The 24,904-nt window shown below is 37.4% G+C and overlaps 1 protein-coding gene across 3 annotated transcripts in view; it reads left to right on the top strand.

Moving 5' to 3' along the window:
• Positions 1–7: 7 nt before the first annotated feature.
• Positions 8–24,904, top strand: part of NAB1 (NGFI-A binding protein 1 (EGR1 binding protein 1)) — a 42,346-nt gene continuing 17,449 nt past the window's right edge. The window contains exons 1-4 of one of the 3 annotated variants that reach the window (XM_004674435.2): positions 8–250; positions 10,447–11,280; positions 22,204–22,337; positions 24,571–24,622. In XM_004674435.2, the coding sequence (XP_004674492.1) occupies positions 10,465–11,280; positions 22,204–22,337; positions 24,571–24,622 (1,002 nt within the window). In that variant the 5' untranslated portion in view covers positions 8–250; positions 10,447–10,464. Of the gene's footprint in view, positions 251–963; positions 1,062–10,446; positions 11,281–22,203; positions 22,338–24,570; positions 24,623–24,904 lie in introns of those variants that run through there. The other 2 variants (XM_004674436.2, XM_012727983.1) reach the window with 2 other exon arrangements.

Genomic DNA, 24,904 nt, shown 5'->3' with positions numbered 1-24,904 from the left:
GCCGCCGCCGCCGCCACCGCGGCCGAGCGAGCGCCGTCGAGGCTGGCGAGCGGGAAGGAGCAGCGGGGCCCCAGCTTGGGGGGAGCAGGGAGTGCGCGCCCACCACCTTCCCTTCCCCCCTCGATGGGAGCGGGGGCGTCCCGGCCGCCGCAGCCGCCTGAGGAGGGAGAGACCGGGGCCGTCATTCCGGAGTTGGGGCTGAGCAGTCCTCGAGGGAGAGCGCGCCAGGACCGCTGCAGCCGCTGGCCCAGTACGTACCGAGTCGCTGCCTGCCCGGCGCGGGGCGCGCTTGTGTTCCCGCGGCCGCTGGAGAACTTGGGGCGTCGGGCGGCGCGGGCACTGGGGAGAGGGCGTCCGGGAGAGCGGGCCTCGCGCGGCCGCCGCCGGAAAGGGCAGGCGGCGTTGGGATTGTGTGGGCGATTCCCGGAGAATTGGGTGCGCTGGGCAGCGAGAAGAGGACGAGCGCCGCAGCGGGCCTGACTGGAGCGTTTCCCCAGCGTGGAAGCGTGGGGGTGTGGAGTCCTTTCTCCTGCCCGAGCTGGGGTCGTGGCGCGGGGCTCGGGTGGGGTGGTGCGCGGTGCGGTGCGTCGTGGGTGCGCGCGCCGGCCCCAGAGTTTTGCAGCCGCCTTCCCCAGCGGCTGAATCTTTTTGTTGGTTTGTTTACTTTATAAAAGTATTGCACTTAAAGCCTTAGTTTTCGTCCTGAATATTTTTCATCTTCCGAGCCTAGTTTTCTTTTAAAAAGCGGAAGGAGAGTTTTGCTTGGAAGTAGCTTTCAGAAACTTGGCACCGAGGGGCAGGGAAGCAAAAGAGACTCATTGTGCTCGAGAAGGCCGAGTGTGGAATTTGCAAACACATGTGGGACACACAAGCCCGGGATGCAGAGGTGTGTGACCTTATTGCTGTAGAAACGTCGCGAATGCTATCAGATGTTTGTGGGCTACAACTTCAGAATTCACAGGCGTAAGATTTTGAAACGACGGTTTTAGTAAGCCCAAATGTTGCCAGACCTTGCGTTGGAATATGCATTTATAGGTTCCGAAGACCAGATTTTGCAGCAGGTAATCAAGCGGGCTCCTTAAGTCTGCACCACTTGGTGAGATCCAGGCTGCATGGAAAATTTGGGGGTAGCTGTCGATTTAAAATTTCATCCATAAGAGTTAATTTGGTTTGCCAGTGACATGTCTGCAAACTTATGAGTGCAAAGATCAGACGCTGAGAGGGAAAACCTGAAATCTTGTTTAAAAATATTTTGGCAGTTTTAATAGATATTGTATTGCGTAGAAGAGAGGAACAGAATTTAAAATAGATTAGTCACGTAGGAAATGCTTAGCCGTTTTGTTAGAAAACTGCACGCAGAATTACCTGCTTGGATTTTTTACATTTTTGAGAAATTTCTCCTGTGAAACATACCATCTAAGGACATGTCATGTATGTGTGGATTTTAAGGTGGAATATTGGAGGAGACAATGCATGGGCTTTACATGCTCTTGTCTGGATGGAGGCTGGTATCTTCCTGAAGACTTGAAAGAACTGCTTCTAATCCAAGTGCCACTAAAAGTGGCTCTTGGGTTTTCAAGGGTATCCTGGCTTCCTCCATTTATTTTTAATTTTTTTTTTTATTGAGACATTTAGTACCGTCCTTTCATTAAGTTTTTGAAACCACGATGTCTATGTAGGTATTAAAATACAAGTAAGGGTTCTTTTGAGTTTATAGATGTGTGGCAAGGTCTGACTTCTTTATTTCTGTTTGGATTTTAGGTATTGGAAAATTAGATCTTGAGAGAAAATAATTTCAAGAAACCCATTGGAAGCTTTCTCTTTAATTTTTACAATTTTTTAGTATCTTGCACAAAAGTTAATATGCCACCCCAGCATTAAAAAAAAAAAAAATGTTTTTCTTGGCCCTGGTGATTTCCTGTTATATGTACATGTCTTAATAATAAGATTAATATTGAGCCATTACAGATTTTTATTTTATTGCAGCCTGCCTGCTGGTTGTAGTTGTTATTAAAATGACAAATATTTTTAGGAAATCTGTCGTTGACATACAATAATTTAGTGAGTTTAATAAAGAATTTGATATATTTAGTAACTTATTTGACATGCTTCAGAATTATTAATGAAGTTGAATAATCTCAGCTTAATTGATAAGAAACTTATTTTTTGTGACTAGTAAATAACATCCACTGCTTTATAGGAAAATTAATAGTTAATATATTTCATTCTCTGTTATTTAGATAGCTAAAGCATTAGATATTTTCTTTTAATTACACTTTAAGAACATAACTGGTTCACTAAAGTTTTGGGGGCATGCACTAGAATATTTGAAAGAAAAAATTAGATGTATTGCAAAGTGGGGGAGACTTGAAAAATTTATTGTATGAACTTTAAATATTTATAGTAAAAAGATGATGGAAACAAGTATGTCAGGTTTTACGTTTGTTGAGCCACAATCTGTTCAAAGATTTAGGCCTCATCTATTTGATTATAATTAGGATAATTGTTTTTGCTGATGCTATTCCTGTGCATTATTGGAAGTGAAAGCTCTGTAAAAATTTACCTTTATATGTAAAACTGTTCTGGGTACAGCAGGACCAGATATATTTTACCTTACTTTTGGAAATGACCGTCAATTTTATAACTGTTAAAGCAGTTTATAATTCCGCTGAATGATTAGCCTATTTCATTGTGGAGTCTGTTAAACATACTAAGGGATAAATAGTATACTCAGTCATAACAAAGTTGTTACCCCTTTGCTTTGGATTTAGTTTATCTTAACTGCTTCTTTTATTCCTTGTACTACAATGAAGAATAGTTCAGTTATTGTATTAAATGCAAATTTCCTTTTTGATCTGACATTTTCAATAAGTAGTACAATAGTTGAATATACTCTCTTAAACTTAATAATGGAACAAGTGGGAAATTAGAGAAGTTGATGCTGGGAAAAAATAGTAATCCTCATCTTGTCAGAATTCTCACAGCTAAAACATACCATTAAGCTTTCAAATAGTTTGTCATTTCTCAAAACGTTGTATTTGGGGTTTGCACATTAATTTTCATTCACATTATGTTAATTTAATAATTCTAAAAGAAATTTCTGAAAGAAGAAAAGTAAAAGTTATATATACTGCATGCTCAGAAGGCACTTAATGTTTGTTAAATGACTTTGACTGTTAGTTGATTGAAGAATTTCCAGCAATAAAGCATGAAATGAAGTATTTAGCTATTGGTATTATAGTTAGTGTACAGTTATTATTTACTTGCAAAATAAATCTGATTTACATTCCTGATTTTGATAAATTGAGTCATTGCATTAAATACTTTCATTAAATTCTTAAGGGATCTGAAAATTTTTTCCAGCTTCACTTTGAATTCAGAAAAGCATCAATATAAGTTTCCCAAGTTACCATCAGTTCATTAAATGCTAATGTTTAATTCATACCTGTGACAGTCATAAGACCCAAAAAATATTTTACATAGGATATGGCACTGAATGCTTACTTGTAAATGTGCCTGGAGAAATTGTTTGGTGCCTCAAACACAGAAACAGGAGCTAGTACCTAGGCCATCCCTGCAATTTTAGGTGACCCATTGATGTAAGTGAAGTTTAATGGTTTTCGCTAGTTTCAGGAATAGGGCAAAAGTGAGAAAATTCATTTCCTAGGCTAATTAAGGCTTTATGCCAAATTCTGGGTTTTTAATGAATCTTTTCCCAGGTTTAATCTGTTATAGATCCATTCTTCTCCCCAGGCCTCTGTACCTTAAAGCTATACCTTCCCAAACTTGGCAGTACTTCAGAGGCTTTAAATGTAGTCTCTGCCTTCAGATTTCCTATTTTCTTCCTTGTCATTTCCCATCCTTGTCTTTCATTCCCTTAGTCTACACATGATCTCATCTACATATCTAAGGAAAATAATCTGGTGGAACTAATTCACCTGTAAATGACTGTTGAGCTCTTATGCCATCTCAAGTTTTTTCATGTTTCTTACAAATATGTAAGAGGTTGCTGTTAATGTAGGTAATTTTAAAGTAAAAAATTCAGGCTGTGTTGGGAGGAAGGAATTTATAGTTCTCTGCATATATAAGTCAGATCTTACTGGGATTTTGCTCTTGGTTTCTCCCCACTCCTGAAAGTCTTTTTTTCTAAATGCCAGAGACATCATAAAATATATATAGATGTGTATAAATATGTAATTCAAGAATATGTGTAAGTGCATATATAAATATATACATTTCTTGTTTACGTATGTCATTGTGAAGAGGAAAATTCAAGAGTAGTGGTTATGAGTCCATTTGAGTATAGTGATCATATATAAGGTTAATATTTGTTACTTGGAGATAACTGAAAACTTACTGAAATGGAAGAAAATGAGCCAGCATCTTTCAAGACTGAAATTCATTTCTTAAATACTGGTATCTGACACTAACACATGATGTATGTTTTACTAATTACATGTAGTTCCTATATTTAAGGGAGCATCCTTTGATCTCTTGGAAAAAGAGCCATGTAGAGAATCCACCATACAGCCTTATAAGAAAGAAGTATTGAGAATGAGAAAATAAAAAGGATTTGTATGTAAAGTAGCAAGATGTGCTGCTATTAGGTTAGTAATTCACTGAGACACCAATTTACACAGAGTCTCCTATTTGGAATATGGAAAGAGGTTTCTGATCAGATTTCTGATTCACATGTTGGGTTTCATGCAGCTGCAGCCTTGATAGAAATGTTGTTTCTACTTTGAACTCGGCTAGGAATAGAGAGGAACAAAAGATGAATGAGACCTAGTCCCTACCCTTAGGGGGCTTATCACCCCTGTTCCAAAGAACCAGGTGAGGTTGCTGTCTCTGTTCCATTAATATATCTTCACTTAGTGTTTATCACAGTGTTTAAGTGCTTACTTGTCTTTCTCTTCTTTCTTGACTGATTCTTCCTGAAAGGCTAGCCTTCCTTTGTCCTGAGGACTCGCTCAGCGACTGAGTAAATGAAGGAAAAAGGAGAGAGGGAACAAGTAAGAAAATTTTGGGATTCTGAGAAGGGAGACAACCACTATTATATGGGGTGTGGGGAAGGCTTTATGGAAAAGACTTGGAAGTTGCCTGGTACAAGAACAGGGCAGCCGGACACACATTTGAGTCATGTGCAGTGTATTGATGTTCTAGGAGCATAGGAGTGTATTAGGGACCAGAGAGAAGGCTGAAAGGAAGGCTTGGGTCTAGGATACCTATTTGTGCATGGGAAGTTTGCACAACTGAGTTAAGAGCTATACCTGTGCTTAAAGAAGGTAAAGTTGGCATTGCAGCATAGGATATATTGAAGGTGAGGAAGCTGGAACAAGAACAGTGAAAACTAGAATTAGGTACTTTTGAGGAAGAGAAAGAAAGGGAGGTGGTAGTGTGACCCAAGGGCATGCTGATTTGAGGAAGAAAGATGGAATCCTTACATTTATGAGCTCAGGGAACTGGAAGACTAGTGGTGTAATTAAAAAAAACAAGGAATAAGAGTTTATCTAAAAGAAAGGGGGGGGGAGAAACAAGATAATACTTTATTACATGCTTGGTTTTAGACATTGATTTGAAGATTTTGACAATCTGTGAGTGGTAGTTGAATATGCATACCAGAAACTATTTGGGCTGATAGTTCTCAGATTTTTCAGGTGTAAAGATAATTTTTTAATTAAAAATAGAAGCAAATTTTCATTGTTAATTTCACTTTTTATATTTGTTGATTGAGAATGCATAACGACAAAGAACTACAATGTATTGAATTATACTTTGACACTTTTAAATTAATTTATATTTTGTTAAATCACAAATTGTTTACCTTTATTTGCAAAGTAAACGTGTGAAAGGCATCTTTTTTACTCAGTAGCCCACAGCGAATCACTGGTTCACCTTACAAATAGAGATGTGGAGATCCAACTGCTTTAAGTGATAATTGAAGTTGAAGTGGATGAGATCATTAAGGGAGAAAATGCAAAGACAATAGAAAAAAGATCTAATAAACTTTGGAAAATTCTTAAGGGGCTCTTCCTGGTGGTGCAGCAGATTAAAGCACTGCATTATGAAGCTCTTTGAAGCCACTGTAGTATGAGTTCGATCCCCCACCAGGGAGCAGACCCACATGGTGTGGCAGACCTCTCCTGGCCTGCCCACTGCTCCCCTCAACAGTGTACTTTGTCACTGCCTATTCTGCTCCCCACTCTGTAGTAAACCCTCTCACCCACCACAACTCTGGCCTGTACCCCAGTTCTATAAGCATAAATAAATAAATCTTTAAAAAAAATAAAAAATATACTTACGGAAGACAATACCATACTGGCATACCAACATCAGCTGAAGAACACATCTAGGTGTGGTGTCAAGCTGCAAAGAGGTTGGAAAGAGAGAGACTAGTGATAAATCAGTTATTTATTAGTTGGGGTAGAGTTGTTGGGCCAGAAGCAGGCTGAAACTTCCTGGAGTGGGTTGAGGCAAGTTTGAAGGAGCGTTCTTTAAAGGACTCCTGACCCCAAATATCCACCTTCCCAAGTTGGAGAATGTCAGGGAATTTTGTTTTTCATAGACATAATAAGTTCTTTCTGTAATACAAGGACAGCAGGAGGTGACCAATTAATACGTTTTCCTGACTAGCTCCTTATTTCACTTGGCATATTTTGATCTGGCAGATGACTGATTCTATATCCCACTGAGAGCTAAAGGGAGGGTTTGGTTTGTTTTTGGTTCTGAAAGAAGTTATTACATTTTATCAGTAAATAACAACCACTGGCCTTAAACTCATCCTTTAATTCCTTTTCCTTTTTAACTGACCAGACCGAGGAACATTTAAGTTGGTGCAAGTTGAGGTTTGCTGTATGTACCCAGCCAGCAGGCCTTTAGTGTAGCTTTTGAATACAGTAAGAATGAGTTAAATGGTTTCTCTTAACTGTGGAATTCTTAAAAAGGTCAGACTCAGCATGTTTGTTCCCGCATATATTGAAAAGGCCAGGTAACAGTTTTCAGTTGAGTAGATATACTGTACTATTAGCTGCCTGTGTATAATGTTGTGTAAGGGACCTTTTTATTTTTATTTCAGGTTGAGAGAAACAGATAGAAGCTTACTCTTGACTTATTTGACCTTCATGTTGAAGCATGAATGGGATTTAGAATTAGTAAAAACAGAAAATCTCATCTTATAAAATTTTTCTTTTAAATCAAATCAAGTTAATGTATGAAGTGGTGGGTGTTCAAATTATCACCCCAGGCTTTTGTAGGAAATGGAAACACTCTTAAAGCAAAAGCTTAGGGAGAAAACTCCTTTCCCTGCAGTAAGTGCAGGTCTTTAGAAAGCCTCCTGGGACTCTGAATAGTTCACTTATTTATCTTTCATCTGTTGTCTTGACTTTAAAAATGTACACTTGGTCCTGTCATTCCTATGGAGATATTCATAACTACTTCTTTTTAACTGGTACTTAAGGGCTTTCTCTTAGGAACTAGGGAGTTTCCTTTCTGGGCAAAGATGAGGAAGGATAAAAGTTGAAATTTTTCCTTAAAATCATTGCCTTAGAAGACTAAAACCTAAGATTGTGGCTTTAGCTTTCTTTTAAGTTTTTCTTTTATGTTTGTCTAGTATTTTTTAATTGCTCATAAAAAGATTCAGAACTGTTCTTCCATATTTTTTCTTGTAATCTTTGTTCATAATTTAGGGAGCATGTATTGGTGAGGTAATTGGTAACACCATAAATCTTAAAAGTTAAAACCATAAAGTTAAAATTCTTTATATAAAAAAGATTGCATGCAAGCAAAAAAGATAAACTCATGCATTTTGCAGCAACATGGATGGAGCTGAAGGGGTCATGCTTAGTGAAATAAGACAGAAAGAAAAAGAAAAATACCAGATGGTTTCACTCATAGTAGGAGCACAGGGGTGGGGGTGGGGGATAATAATGAACCACTGTATACCAAAGACATTTTATAGGGGTGGAATGGGGAATAGGATCAAAAATGAGGGTTTGGGGGGAGAGTGCACTGGACTGTGGTGATGGCACAAAGATGAGTTGGTGATGGGAAGCCCACGGGGATTATAGCTAAGATGGAAAAAGGCACAAAATGATGTAAAAATGAACTATTATCAAAAAGTCAGAAAGATTGCATGCATGCACATATATGTGTGTATTGTGTAGGTTTTTTGGTATACTCGAGTTGAAAGCGGGTGGATCTGTTAGTGCATTAGGTGCATGATGGGAAAGTCTGTTTCCTTTCTTCACCTCACTTTCTAGAAGCTCTTTTTTCTTGGGATAATGTAGTTCAGTGCAGATTTTAACTTGTATCTAACTCCTGAGCACTGTTTTGGGGGGTTAGAGTCTGGACAGTGGACTCTTTATGGAGAGTCTCCCCTAGAGTGACAGGACTAGCTGGTCTTCCCTTGGGTGATTTAGAAGATGTAAGAATGTTTTTATCTCCAGAAAACTGAGGTGGCATGAATGTGAAGGTGAACTTAACCTGCATGATCACAGAACATGTGGGAGTTTGTAGTGCCTAGAGGGTATATTAAATAGGTATCTTCTAGTGTGGTTTGCCAAAATTGCCAAATTGATGGCAAACTCCTGAGATGCAGCTCAGATACCTGGGAAACTATTTTTTAAAAGGGCCCCAAATGATCTCTAGAGTGTTTGCAGAAGCTAGTGAATCATGATTCAGTCTTTGTGTGTCTCTTGAGAAGTCAGTTAGGTCACCTGGCAATGCCTTTGTAAAATGAAAAGTTGTAAAATTGAAGAGGTCATTATTTGATCAAAGCAGATTGTGGTCAGTATAGAGGTAGCAGAAGATGGGGCTTCCCAGGACTCAGTCCTTAAAGTTGTAGGGAGATGTATTCTTGGGTGGGGTTAGTGAGTCTAGACTTTTATTTTATTTTTGGGTTAATGGCATGAAGGGGAAGTCCCAGATTTGGTGACAGCCTGGCCTTTAGGGATATTCCTAATACTCCTATGCTTGATTTCCAGGTTAACTATTGTGCTGTACTCTTTTGATTTGAGAGTAGAGCTTCCATTTTCCTCTGATGTATATATTTTTTTAACCTCTGTAATTTTCTCCTTTTAATCCTGAGAGTGTATTGATTACAAGTTTGTTTGTTTCTCTTAAATGGAAGTACTTGGCCAACTTCTCTTGGTATGTGGGAGGTCTCCAGGCAACTGTGAATAACTTTTAGAGACTGCTAAGAGGTCAACAATTACTTTGCTGGGTCTTGCTCTGTCTCTTTAAAGACAGGCTTCTTTGTCTTACTTGAGCTCAAAAAGTTGTTTTTTCTTTATATTCTCCTTTGGCCCTGTCTCAGGCTTTCTCCTACTCTGGAAGGTTCTCCCACCCTCCTTGGTTTCATCCAATATCTATATACTCCAATGTTATTTTGCAAGAAGTACAGTTCTGCTTAAGCATTCTTCCCTAAATCACTTTCAAGTGTCATGTATTTGAAAGCATCCCGTCATCCCAATTTTTCTGTGTCCCCCAATGCCTGTCATGATTGTAGACTCTAATATATGTAATCCCATAGTCATGTATGATTCTTCACTTCTGGAACCACAGGAAGTATGAGTTAATGATATCCTACCTTGTTTTTTTTTTTTTTGTCCTGATTCTGAAATACCTTGCCTTCCATCTCTAGTGCACAATGAGATCTATTTTATGCCTACCAGACTAATCTTGCTAAATTTTTAAAAAATGGAAATGTGGGCCTACCCTGGTGGCACTAAGAAGTTAAGGCCACTTCATCGTAAGTTCGATCCCTGCCCCGAGGTGACCCACATGGCATGGCAGACCTCTCCTGACCTGGTCGCTGCTCCCCTCAGCAGTGTACTTTGTCAGTCTGCCTGTTCTACTCCCCACTCTGTCTTTAGTGAATCCTCTTACTGCCCCTGCACCTCTGGCCTGTACCCCAGTTCTGGATGCATAAGCAAATCTTTTAAAAAGAAAAAACAAACAAACAAAAAAACTGGGAATGACTGCACCAAACGTTAGGACTGTTGTGAGGATTAAACATAATGTAATATTGAATATTTATCATATTGTTTGACATACAGTAAGTATTCAGTGAATGGAGTATAATATACTTCCTTGTCCATACCATGAAAGCAGCAAAGTGAATATTTAAAAAATATGAGCTCTAGACTCCTGTGAGCCTTGGCTAGAGTCCCCAGATGCATGCTTAACATGATGTACCTACCATCTCAGGCAAATTACTTACCGTTCAGCCTATTTTCCTCTTTAAAATGAAAAACATTATAGTGACCATTAGGTTTGTTCAGAGAAAAATGACACCAAGTACTAAGCATACTTCCTTAATAGTCACTTGCAGTGCATTTACTCCTTGTTTTCTTTCCAAACTGTGTTGTTAAATCCTGTAATGTCTAACAAGTAGCTTTAAGAAGTTTGAAGCAAGTGTGATAATTATTTCCTCTCTTCTCTCTGCAGGTTAAGCTCATCACAGTAATGGCTGCAGCCTTACCCAGGACCCTGGGGGAGTTGCAGTTGTATAGAATATTACAAAAAGCCAATCTGCTTTCTTACTTTGATGCCTTTATCCAACAAGGTGGTGATGATGTCCAGCAACTCTGTGAAGCTGGAGAAGAGGAATTCTTGGAAATCATGGCCCTGGTGGGCATGGCTAGCAAGCCCCTGCATGTTAGAAGGCTGCAGAAGGCTTTGAGAGACTGGGTTACGAACCCTGGCCTTTTCAATCAGCCTCTGACTTCTCTGCCAGTCAGTAGCATACCCATCTATAAATTACCAGAGGGATCACCAACCTGGCTGGGAATATCCTGCAGCAGTTATGAAAGGAATAGCAGTGCCCGGGAACCGCATTTAAAAATCCCCAAGTGTGCTGCCACCACCTGTGTGCAGAGTCTGGGACAGGGGAAATCAGATGTGGGGAGCTTAGCGCTGCAGGGTATTGGTGAATCCAGACTCTGGCAAGGCCACCATGCCACTGAAAGCGAGCACAGCCTCTCTCCAGCAGACCTTGGCTCCCCTGCATCTCCAAAGGAAAGCAGCGAGGCACTGGACGCTGCCGCAGCGCTCTCTGTAGCCGAGTGTGTGGAGCGAATGGCCCCCACGCTGCCGAAAAGTGACTTGAATGAAGTGAAAGAGCTGCTAAAAACCAACAAGAAGTTGGCCAAAATGATAGGTCACATCTTTGAGATGAGCGATGATGACCCACACAAAGAGGAGGAAATTCGAAAATATAGTGCAATATATGGAAGATTTGACTCAAAAAGAAAGGATGGGAAACATCTCACACTTCATGAGGTAAAAAATTCTCTGTATGTTTTGTAGTGTGTTGTGTTCCTTATGGAAGTTTGGTAATAGTCTGTAGCAAAGGAAGAAACACTCCGTGAAAGCAGTATTAAAAATATTTAGGGTTAGTGACTATAATACTTAGCAAATAGACCATATTTACTGGGTTAGAATTTTTATGTTCAACTCAAACAGGGTTAGCTTTGGAACCACAGTGTGAGGTGATTTTGAAAGATGTTTAAGCAGTGAAAACAAGAAGTCTGACTTTGTAAAGTGGGTTGTTTTGTAATTATAAAATAAAATAGGATTTTAAATGTAATATTTATCTTAAAACCACTTTTTGTAGACTTTTTAAGAAAAAGACATTTTGTACAAATACCAGAACTTAAAACAATTTTTAGGTACTTTAGACAACAAAACTATATTAAAAGAATGTGGGAAGAATTTCAGCTTTTAACATTGTTTTGGTTTAACATTAGCATTAAAAATTCTCATCACTTTATCGTTATTGCAGTCTATCCACAATACTCTGTATAAGCATAAGAATGCATATATTACTTCTTTTGCATTTACTCCCTCTCTTTTTTTGTCCATTGATTGGCAGCTCATCATCTCTAAGATTTAACCCAAGCACAAACTTAAGTCTCTTCTGTTATGTTTTCTCCCTCCACAAGTAGAATCCACCTTTCATGTTATTACCCCTATATACGTTACTGTCACAGTAACTTTAGCACTTTTGTGTACTTACTTGTATACTGACCAGTCCTTTACAGTAACTTCGGAAAATACATTTGTTTCCCAAGCACTTAAAGGGTGCACTATACTCTGAGGATATAATTTCTTCTTCTGCTTTGAAGAAACCTAATTTTTCTTTGGGGGATGGGCAGGGAACAACAATAATTCCTAATATTATTTCAATTGTGTCCCTTTTGCTATACTCTTGTTAATGTTGAGTTTATCATTCGTTATAATCTTTGCTAACTGAATAGAGGAACATTTTTCATTGTCAAATTTATTCTCCTTAGTAAGGGTTGAGTATCTTCAAATGTTGAACAGACCAAGTTTGTGTTCATATCCTTTGTTTTAATGTTTGAGTTGTTTGTCTTTCTTAAAAAAAAAAATTGATTGGCAAGAACTTTTTGTGTTTTAAAGTTATTAACCTTTTGTCTTATATAGTGGACATTTTGCCAAATTATCATTTGTCTTTAGGCTTAGCAACTGCTTTTGCCATGTGGAAGTTTATTTTTATAAAATTTGTACTTATTGATCTGTCCTGTATGATTTAATTAGTCTGATTATTCCTTCACAAATGTAGTAAGCTTAATTTCTGTAGCTTTATATTTTGATACCTGAATAGGCAGAGTGTCGTTTTAGTAGTAGTGTTTTGCAATTTGTCTTTTTTTTTTTAATATTTATTTTTATTTATGCATACAAGAACTGGGGTACAGGCCAAATTGCAAAAGTGAGAGGATTCACTAGAGACAGTGAGGAGCAGAACAGGCAGATTGACTGCTGAGGGGAGCAGCAAGTGGGTCAGGAGAGATCTGTGTGTCAGGAGAGATCTGGGTGGATGGGGGATTGAATTTGGGCTGCAGCAGCTACAGATAGCTAGCTCCACAGTGCTGCCTGTTAACCTGTTTTACTACCAGAGAGGGCCCAGCAGTTTCCTTTTTTAAGGTAATCTTAAGTATTTTTCCTTATGAATGAAAGTTTCGATACTTTCATCAAGTTTTCTCCAAACTTTTGTTGGTATTTTAGTTAGAAATGCCAAAACATATGGGTTAATTTGGAAGGAAATGACATACAACAATGAGAGCTTTCAAATAGTTATGTATTTACTGTTTTGATCTGTTACATTCTTCCGTTAAGTATATAGTTTTTATTCATAGATGTTGCACATTTCTTATTAGTTCAGATCTTTTGTATTATATGTGTGTTAAATAGCTATAGTATGTATATATATTTAAGTTTATATAGGACATAAAGATATATGAGAAATGAAGGGGATAGCATTGTATTAAATTTTTTCCACTTTTTAAAAATTGTTGTCACTGATTTTTTTTATGTTACTCTGTTTTCAGCAGTTTCCCCATCTGATCATTTTAAATACAGGAGTTTAGGTATGAGTAGATGCTGATGCTTAAGATCAAATTTTGGGGTAACAAAATTAATTACAGTAAACCTGTGATTTGATCTATTTCAGAGCTGCCTATTTTTACAACTGTTTTGTATGACTGTTATACAATAACTGACCGAGGAAAACTTGTGAAGTAGGTCTAGAAAAAAGTGTAATAGTTCACTTACATTTTGGCACTTGCATTGCCTATGAACCAATAGTTAATCTACTAAAAGGCCGTGAGAGTTGTCATTATTAGAAAACAAAGGACAAAACATGCTGGCATTTTAATTCTGTACTTTAATCCAGTTTTCATATTATTTTAAAACCATAGTAGATGAAATGCAAAGTTGAGTCATAAGACCTCTACTTTATCAAGCAGAAGTATTTTAAAGAGATGGCTTTAATAAACTCAACCTCACTTTTTAAAAGAATAACCTTACCCTACTTAAAAAAAAAAATCTGAAACGAATTATTTCACACTTGGCAATTGCTAAGGGGCTCTTTACATCTTTGGATAAATAGGTACAGATGGTATTTAAGTAATTGAGACCATCGTGGGTTTCCCAAAATAAGGGAACACTCAAAATGAATGCCAGTAAGCTGAGATGTGGGGGTGGGGGTTTGGAAAATGTGGCTGTGTTTTTGAAACTTAACTTAGACTACTTGTTACTTGTAATTCAAGTGTGTGAATCCAATAATATAGTTTAGGATAGGAGTTTATGAATCAGAAAGCTGTCTTCAGAATTTGATAGAAATTAGAAATTCAGAGGGAATTAAAAGAAGGTACTTCCTAGTGTACCTTTTAAGGTTACAAGTTTTTCCTCTTGTCACTTGGCTATTTAAAATGAGAGACAAAAATTGTTTTTATACATTCTTAACATGAAAGATTGTTCCCAGTTTATCCTCAATTTCCAAATAAGGAAATATAACAGGTCCAGAATTCACTGCAGTATTTCTGAGCATTTTCTTCATATGAACTCTGTGGATACTGTTTTAATTTTTCAAGCCATGGAACTGTATGTAGGTCACTAGTGGATGAAAATCAAGAAGTTATCTACACCTAAAAATGTTTTTTCAGCTCTCACAAGTACATAAGATTCTCATTTGTAGGCATTTTTTATACTTGTTTCTAAATATATAAGTAAAGAATTATGGAATGAATCATTGTTATAAAACCCTTTTTGTTTTAAATGTAAAGAATCAGTGACAGTCTTCCACCTTGGTTCAGTATAACTTCCTTTATAGGAGTCAAGACTATAAAGGTAATGTGAGGGGCTGAGGCTCGCAATCACACTGTTACTGCTAGGGAGACAGGATGTCCTGAAGGAACTCTGCAGTCTTGTGGACTCCACCCCCTACTCTAGTTTTGTGAACTCCACTCCCTGCTCCATAAACTACAACTCTCAGCAATACCACAGAGAAAACTGTGGGGACCCAAGGGCGGAGCTAAGCAGGCATTCTGGGACTTTTGGGGATATGTATGGGAGCAAGATGAGATGCATGTGGCTCTCTCTCCAGACCTGGTAGCTGGTCGCTTGGCTCTTGATGAGCTATCAGTATATTGGAGTTTCAAGTCAGCAGAGCTGGTAGGATATTCTAGTTGACTTGTATCAATCTCTCTCTCTTTCTCTCTTTCCCTGGGTTGTACCTTTTCCTTTCCCCTTTGTAAATAAACTTATTATTGACTCTTTTGTGTGTGCCTGCTGTACAAATGAATTCTAAGCGTGTGGGTGAGGACCCACAGACAGGCAACCTAGTTCACATTGGGTTGCCCTGTAACACTACGTGTGGAGCATGTGCTAAGGAGCAAATCAGAAGCACTATTAGAAAAAAGCTCAAGCAAGCAGAATGTTCTCTCCAAAGGTATGTTAGCAGGTGGTAAACTAGGTAGCCGTGTGCATCAGTTCTTTAATCAATGAATGGATAAGGATAGATAGTTGACCAAAGCAAAATACTATGTTATGTAGAAGCTTTTACATTTGTCAGCCAAATTTCTGACAACTCTATTAACTCAGAAGATGGGATGGGGGAGAGAGGGAGACACTAGCATCAACAGGTAAGTAGATGATCTTCTCTAGAGTCAACAGTGATGACCAGTTTAGGTCCTTTTCCATCCTGGTGTTGAGAATTCAAGGCTGGATGTTTCCAAGGCATCCAGCAATCTCAGTTCTAAGTGAGGAAGAATGCTGAATCTGGGAACCCCTTAACCTTACTGGATGTGTTATCAGTAAGTTATAATGCTTTATAATACAACAGTCAGCTTAGAATGGATAGATTTCAGCATCTAATACTTGAAATTTCCTTTTGATAATTTTTAGAAATAAGTTATGGGACTAATAGTTATTCCCTATAATCTAATCAGATTAGTCTCTTTTCTTGGGTCACTTTTGGTAATATTTTTTTTTTTTAAGAATATTCATTTCATCTTAAAAGTTTTCAGATGCAGTAGCATAAAGTTGTTTATAGTTTTTAGGAATTTTTTTTTTTTGTACATTTATCTCTTTCCTCTCACCCTCCCAATCTATTTTGTCCAGAATTTGTCAGTTTTATAAACCTTTTTGAGAGAACTGCAGACTGCAACCTGTGAGCCATGTCTGGCCTGCCTCCTCCCCATTTTGCAGTTAAACATTTATTGGGATATAGCCATACTTGTTTACTGTGGCTGCTTTTCAATTACATTGTCAGAGTTAAATAATTGTAACGTAGACTGTTTGGCCTGTAAAGCCTAAAATGTTTACTACCTGACATTTTACAGAAAAATGCTCATTAATCTCTGATCTTTTTGAAGAAACAACTTTTGCCTTGGTGATATGAGTTTGTGTGTGTGTATTGATTGCTACTTTCTTACAGTTCATTTTATTCTTTCCTAACATGGGTGCTTAGTTTAGCTGTTTTTTTCCCCTGATAAAAGCTGTCTGTAATTTCTAAGACTGTATTTTCTCAGTGTAAGTAGCATTTCTGTTACTCCCTATGTTTTGACTTGAAGTTGCTTTTCAATCTCCTTTCTCTTTTTTGTTCATGATTTCTTTTCTGACCCATTAGTTATTTAAATGTGAGGGGTTTTCTTTCCCTTGCTGCTTTTTCATAATGATTTTTAACTGAATTACATTTTGTCAGACATGATTTGCATGATGCCAACCAACCTTTAAAATTTGCTGAAATTTATTTATATGCCCAATGTGCCTGAGAATGGTCTCATCTTCATTTAATGTTAGTATTTCCTGTGTGTCTATTTTAACAACCTTGTTAATCCTTTAAATTTTCTATAAAATGTACATACATGTGTGTGTATAGTCTGCTCTATTATAACTATGAATTGTAAAAGTCATCTGCTATGATGGTGAAATTACGTATTTCTATATTATGTAGTAATCATTAATCTTAATGTGTTTTGCTTTAAGAACTTTTTTGTGTGATATTTATGTAAGTATATAAAGCTTTCTTTTTGTTAACAGTTTTACATGTTTTTTTCATTCTTTCACTTTTGATCCTTTTGCAATCATGTTTTTTGATATGTTTTTTGCAAATACCAGTGGTTGGATTTTTTTTTAACGCCAATCTATATTCTTTTGTCTTTTAACTGGAACACTTGGTCCATTTACATTTATTATAGTGACTAATATTTTGAATTTATTTCCATTTTGCACTCCTCATCACTCAGATTTACCTTTTGGAATTTGTTTTCTTTTAACTTGAAGTAAGTAGCTCACATAGAATTTTCCTTATGAAGACTTTCTTATGGCATACTCACTGTCCTTCCCCACCCCACTGGAAAATGGCTTGAATTTACCTCATTCTTAATTGACTTTTATTCTGAGTATTAAATTCTATACTACCAGTTGTTTTCCTTTGGTAATTGAGGATACCATTTCATTGACTTGGATATTTCAATGTTGTGTTTAAGAGCCAGTGGTTATCTAACTGTTACTTGCTTTTGAAATCTTGTTTCCCTCTGCCCCAATTTCTTCTCTCCTGATTTCCCAATTTTTCTTTGTCTTTTAGACTCTTTAGTCATATTTTCACCTTTTTCTTCTTTAAAAGAAGTCTTTAAGGATCTGATTGTGCTATTTTGGCTTCTTTTCACTTTTGCTGCCTTGTTTCTTTGGATGCGTTATGATTTCTATTTACAAACTCATATTTCTTGGAACTTTTAACTGTTGGGAATGTTTTGAGGCCTAAGAGGAAAATGGATGCACCTAAAGGTTATTTGCTAGGCATCTCCACTTTGCACACTTCAACTCTGGTACCCTATGAAAATAAGTTCTCAGCCCTCTTTAATGTGAATAAGGGCTGAAAGCCCATGTGAGGGCTGCTTTATACTGTGAAATATCAAGACTATCTTCTGTTCTCTCTCACTCAGTTATAAGGTTCAGAACAGATAATTTTCCTACTGTTCCCCCTGGGACTACAGGTTTATTCCTAATTCAGTCTTTTTGGGCTTGTGCTTTGGGGTGTCAGCTTTATCTTCCTAAGGAGAGTTAAAGTCTTTGGTGGATTGGGGGCTTTTCCTCTTGTTCTCACACTCAACCCCATGAAGCTGTGAAGATTGAAACTCAAGTTTATCTGGTTTAACAACTATCCTTAGCTGACACCTTTGAGATACTGTTTTCATTAATTTTGCCAGGGATAATTCTTTTTTGTTTTTGCTGATTCAATGATGCATTTAAAATAATATTTTCCCCTTGCTACTTAACCAACATTTTTAGTTGCTTTCTCTGAGAGGGGACAGTGGTAGCAGCCTCCCCTATGTTGGAAATGGTAGTACAGATGCCATTTAGTCTCCCTGCTACACAGCATTCCCATGTATTTTATGTTAACAATACTTAATGAAGAGTAACAATCATTTGATTTTATAAAAATTGTATTTTTGACGACCACGAAAGAAATTTTCTAAGTCTAGCTAAAAATGATAGATAACTTTAAGAAAATGTTCACATGAAAATATAAATGGAATTTTACTATTTTTAACAATGAAAAGAGGAAGTAACTAAACCAGCAAGGGAGAGTATCTTGTTATTTTATGCTTTTGACAAAATTAGAAACTTACGATTTCTTAAAAACTGGCTTGGAGCTACAGTGAGCAATTACTGTTTTTGAAATAAATACACTTTTTCTTTTTAAAATATAATAACAGCTATTGATTTAATTATTAACAGTAGGGGTCAATAACACTGAGAGAACCTACATTTTTGAGGGGAAATCGTCATCAATCAACTTTTTATTACAACTTGGGATGAACTGTAATGTCTGTAGCCTCAGTTTTTCTACCTGAAGTCCTAGAGTGTTCAGTCTGCTGGAACCTGAATTCATCAACATAGAATGTGTTATATTTGTTTTTCTTGGTTTCTAGTAAGATGGTGGAAGACTAGATTTGTTTCCAGTTTATGATGAAAGGTTATTTTCTATGGTTACTCATAAGCTGGTACCTCTAAAATGTCAATTAAAACATCATACTGACAATCAGAAATTCTCCACAGTAATTTAGATTTATGAGTACAAAAAAGAAGCAGCTACATGAAAAACAATTCAGATAGGGTCTTCAGTGTTATTGTAGCTACTGCTAAGTCTAAAATGAAGTTAATGTAGGAAGTCATTCTTTTAAAGTTTATTTTACTTTTAGTACCAACAAGCACTACCTACAATGAGGAGTTACTGCTCTTGATATATTACAAATTCCTAAAGTCCCCAGAAAACAAAGGAGTGTTATAGGAGAAACAAAGGCCATGAGCAAGCTTTTTAAAAGTCAAACATTTTTTTTTAAGTTCAGTTTTACAGTAAAAAAAGAAATGCAGAGTATAAGCCAAATAGCATTCAAGATAAATCAAATTTGTAAACCTTTTTCAGAAGAATAATCACAATTGGTCAAGTTCTAGAAAATTGACTTGATACTTGTTGGTAGCATTTAGATTTGGAATAGTTTTTGTAGCGTGTAATTTTGTGTGAACTATGTAAATTCTTAAAATTTAATATATTCTCTGTGGTGATGACACACGGGTGATTTAGTGATGGGAAGCCCACGGGGATTACAACTGCGATGGAAAAAGGCACAAAATGATGTAAATTATTATGTTAAAATTGGCCCACCCTGGTGACGCAGCGGGTTAGAGAACAACATTAAAAGTGAACGCAACTTCAGCATGAGTTCAATAATACCAGCCTGCCGCAGAGGTGACCCTCTTGGCGCGGCAGACCTCTCCTGACCCGCCTGCTGCTCCCCTCAGCAGTGTACTTTGTAGATCTGCCTGTTCTGCTCCCCACTGTCTTGGGTGAAGCCTCTCACCGCTCCTGCACCTCTGGCCTCTACCCCAGTTCTGTATGCACAAATTAATCTTTAAACACACACACACATTCAAAAATGTAATATATTCTGTAATCTAACAGAGCTATAGGAATTTAATCCAAATAAATATGTGCAAAGATGCACATTTAAGAATATTCCTTGTAGCTTTCTATTTATTTAGTACGTGAAAAGCTGGGTGTAGGTTGATGTTCAGAGTGAGGGTGTGGTTGATTTCTAATATTCCTACAATGGAATATTGATGTCTAAGTAGCAAAACTGTTGCTGCTGAGAAAATTGAGGTTCTCAGATGTGTTTGCCTGTCCAAAGTCATATAGCTGATAAGTGAAGGAGCAGGACCTATCTCAGATATGTCTGTCATCAACTCCCATTCATTCTTAACCATTGTGTTGAATGAATGTGTTAAAAAATATCTGATTGGGCCCTCCCTGGTGGTGCAGCAGGTTGAAGCGCAGCACTGTGAAACTGACCTCAGCCGCGTTTGGGTGAGAGTTCCATGATCGCCGCCCCAGATGTGACCCACATGGCGCAGCAGACCTCTCTGCCCACTCCCCCCCTCAGCAGTGTACTTCCTCAATCTGCCTGTTCTGCTCCCCACTCTGATTATGGTATATCCAATCACTGCCCCTGCACCTCTGGCCTGTACCCCAGTTCTGTATGCATAAATAAATCTTTAAAAATAACAAAGGAAAATATCTGATAGAATATCTACATCTAATACAAATTAAAATACTATGTGAAGGGACCTAGGGGTTGAGTGTCAGTGCTATCACCACTGTAGCCCAAGTTTGATCCCTGGCCAGGGAGCTGGCCCACATATGGAAAAACAGTCACCCCCCACAGCTCCCCTCAACAGTGTTTTAGTAGTGTCACACCCCATTTACCTCTGGCCTGCACCCCAGTTCTTCTCCAAAATAAATACTTAAAAAAATAAAATAATGTGAAAAAATATTTTCAGGTTTATTGAACAATTTCAGGTTTTGAGCTTAGGATAACATTGCTATTTTAAATTGCAAAGGGTACAAGGGGTTTGGTCATCTGGCAGCTCTTTATTGATATTATCACTTAGATGAAACAGTAGATTTAGACATAATCTTAGATTTAGTGATTACATACACTTTCCATTTTAATAATTTTTCCACTATAACATTGATTATGATTTTTTTTTTACTAGTTGAATTAATATTTAAAATAATTTCATTTTTGGCCCTCCCTGGTGGCACAGAGGGTTAGACGCAGTTCTGCAAGCTGGCCGCAGCCGCTTCAGTGCATAGTTCAATCCCTCACCCTGAAGGTGATCTACATGGTGTGGCAGACCTCTCCTGACCCGCCCACTGCCCCCCTAGGCAGTGTACCTCGTTGATTTGCCTGTTCTGTTCCCCGCTCTGTCTCTAGTGAGTCCTCTCACCGCCCCAGAACCTGTGGCCTGTACCCCAGTTCTGTATGTATAAATAAGTCTTTTAAAAATAAATAAAAATAGGCCCTCCCTGGTGGCGCAGCGGGCTAAAGCACAGCACTAAGAAACTTAAGCCACTTCCGCATGAGTTCGATTCCCACCTGCCCTGGAGGTGACCACATGGCGTGGCAGACCTCTCCTGACCCGCCCGCTGCTCCCCTCAGCAGTGTACTTCATTAATCTGCCTGTTCTGCTCCCCACTCTGTCTCTGGTGAATCCTCTCACCCTCTACATCTCTGGCCTGTACCGCAGTTCTGTATGAATAAATAAATCTTTAAAAAAAAAAAATAAAAATAAATAAATAAATAAATAAATAAAAATAATTTCAGTTTTTTCCTTCCTAAGACTGTTTGTGTTAGTTCACATTGAAAAAAAATCTGCTGGATTATATATTAACATACCACATTGAGCAAAAAAAAAAATCTATCAAGTTTGTATACTCCCACATCACCTGGTTTTTCCATTTAAAAGAATGAGATACAGGGCCCTTACTGGTGGTACAGCGGGTTAAAGCGCTGCACTAAGAAACTAAAGCCACTTCCTCATGAGTTCAATTCCCGCCTGCCCCGGAGGTGACCACATGGCGTGGCAGACTTCTCCTGACCCGCCCGCTGCTCCCCTCAGCAGTGTACTTCGTCGAGCTGCCTGTTCTGCTCCCCACTCTGTCTCTGGTGAAGCCTCTCACCGCCCTTGAGCCTCTGGCCTGTACCCCAGTTCTGTATGCACAAATAAATCTTTAAAAAAAAAAAAAGAATGAGATACAGAACAGCTTTTGCTTTTTCGTTTTATCTCTCTTCCATAAGCCTTCCTACCTAGACAGAAATAAGTAAAGCTTATAAATAAAATTAAGATGACTATTTTGTTGAAGTTCTGAGAAATGGTTAAATAACTTGATTTTCCCCTAAAATTTAGCATCAGGCTTAGGGGTAAATTAGGAATAAAGATCAACCTGATCTTTATAACTTATGACTTTGTTATATAATAATGTGAAAATTATACATTTTACATACTGGTAAAATAAAAAAATGTCTATAATTGTTAAAACTTTGTTTTGGATTGCAGCTCACTGTTAATGAAGCTGCCGCTCAACTTTGTGTGAAGGATAATGCCCTGCTGACCAGAAGAGATGAACTTTTTGCCCTGGCTAGGCAGATTTCTCGAGAAGTCACATATAAATATACTTACAGAACCACAAAGTAAGTGTTCACATTGCTTGATAGAAATAGAGCTGGAGACACTATCCATTCATAGAATACAAGCATTTCTGAAAAAGTAGAAGTATGATTTTAGTTCTTTAAATTAAAACATGAAATAACTTTTCAAAACTATTGCAAATGTGGTTTTAATTGTTTTGTTGTATTCTCTTTTTCTTTTGAAAAATATAGTATCCTGTCACTAATACATTGTTCGGGTAGTGATTCTAAGTTTTCTTTTCTCACACCAATGATTTGGTTTTGAGAATAGTGATGGGATTTTACTAGTCAGCATTTATAAACTTATTGTACACTAAGCTATATGAACTTGCTGAACTCTGAGGAAGCAAAGTGATTCCCTATGAAAGGTGTTTACAGTCTAGTGAGATTAGCTGAATAGGTAAAAAGGATCCAGTGACTAGAATGTAAAGGGAAATTGAAACATACTTTGACTATTAGCAAGTGAAGATGGGACGTGCTTTTGAAGAAAAAAAAAAATGCAATGGTGATTTTAAAATTTACTGTAAACACACCATATTATTGCTCATTTTACTCTATCTGAACCCTAAACCTATCTAGAAGTACATATCTGTTTTGATTTTGTTCATTGGTCACGTGTGGACCCGTGTCCATGATGAGTTGTGTTTGCCACAGCTGAGTGGGTACAGGTTACCATTTGTCTTAGAACAGCTGAGTGTTGTTGAAAATCTGTATCCTGAGGACCCTCCCCAGGCCTAACAAATCACTGCCTGTGGGTTGGAAGCCACACTTGCACAAGTATCCCAGATGAGTCTGTGCATATTCAAGTCTGAAAACCACCATAAAGGCATCTGCTGTTATCACCATTATTTGTTTTCTATCATATTTAGAGCCTCCATACTTAGAAATTGACAGTTATACCAATCAAATGAAACAAGAGTATACAGGAACATTGTTAAGATTATTTTCAAGGAATGGAGTTGGGTAATCAAGAGCTAAGTTAGTAATTTTTCACTTTCTTCACTGTGTTAGATAAAATTTTCTTCCAGGTGCTTTATATATTTCAATAACTTCCTTTAAACAAACTAATGCAGGTGCATGAATTAAGAAGTCCCTAAAGGACACAAAAAGGCAGTGGTTTCTCAGCCCTGTTCCCTCCCTATTTCTGAATTCCATGTCCTTGAGGCACTGCTTTCAACATATTTTAGCATTTCCTCTCATATTTAGATTCATAAAGATTTTTAAATTTTAACGTTTTTAAATACTTGACACTTTTTTCATAATGCAGTGCCAAAACAATGTAAATAGGCAATACAGAAGCATTGTCCCTTTTTTACCCTGCTAGTCTCTTCAATGTAGATAGTTTTATTAGTTTTATTTCTCATCCTTCCAGAATTTATTTATACTCATGCTATTATAAATATATTTTCTCAGCTTCTTCAAAAATAATAGGTAACAAGCACATTTTTCTGTACTTTGCTTTTATTTTAACATGTTTTGGAGATCTCATTAGATGAGTCAGTATATACCTTTCTCATTTTTTTAATAGCTGTATGATACTCCATTGTATGGATATACCATGATTCATTTAACCAGTCTCCTATTGATGGGATACTGGAGTTTTTTTAGTCTTCTGTCATTATAAATACCACCTTAATAGTAACATCATACACTTTTATTCTGGGATGTATTATTTTCACATTTTAATACCTCTTATATTGACATGTAATGTAACTTAAAATTGATGGCTTGTCATAGTTTGACAATCATATTTCATATATGTGTAGATTCCTCTATTGTGTAGATTGTTAGCAAAAGGATCACTAGGTCAAGAGAAAATGGATCTGTAGTTTCAATATAGAAACAAATATGCTTTAATATCATGTGACTGTAAGCATTTATGTGGCCATTTTTGTCATTTTTTTCCTAATGTGCTTACTGATCCATAAAGGTATATCATAGACTATAGGCTTTTTTATTAAGTGATAATCATTAACTACTGAAAAACTTATGTGTGGAAAGTAGTAGCTTTTTAGGTAGTAGCTTTTTAAAATATGTAGTATAATTGTATCACATATTTCCCTAATGTTAATTTAGAAATAATGAAAAGCTTCCTTTTTATTATTTGCATTCATTGTAAATGTCTTATTTCTGGTGTCAGGATTTCTGGGTTATGTGTGTGGTATAAATTGAAATACTTTTTGCATAAAATTTTTTACCGTCTCCGTTTTTTTATTCTCTCATTACTAACCCTCAGGTCAAAATGTGGAGAAAGAGATGAATTATCCCCGAAGAGAATTAAAGTGGAGGTAAGAATAAATATCATATTTTCTTCTGCTGGTATTTGTTTTGTCCCGATTTCTGTGACCAGCAGCAAGGAAGAAAGACGGAAGGCAGAAAGGCTGAGCAAGCCAAGTTTATTGCTCCCAGGCAGCAGCTGAGACAGAGTCCCTAGGGTGGGGTCCGCAGCTCCTGCCAGTGCTATAGGGGAAAATGGTCTCTTATATAGATTCTAGGTTCAGATTCCAAAGGGGGGGACTCATCACTGTGCCCCCTGATGCGAGGGCCAGTTCGTCCCATGGATACGAGGC

This window comes from Condylura cristata, unplaced genomic scaffold, assembly GCF_000260355.1.
Source record: "Condylura cristata isolate star-nosed mole 26May11 unplaced genomic scaffold, ConCri1.0 scaffold00002, whole genome shotgun sequence".
Classification (NCBI taxonomy): domain Eukaryota; kingdom Metazoa; phylum Chordata; class Mammalia; order Eulipotyphla; family Talpidae; genus Condylura; species Condylura cristata.
This window is presented reverse-complemented; position numbering and strand designations above follow the sequence as displayed.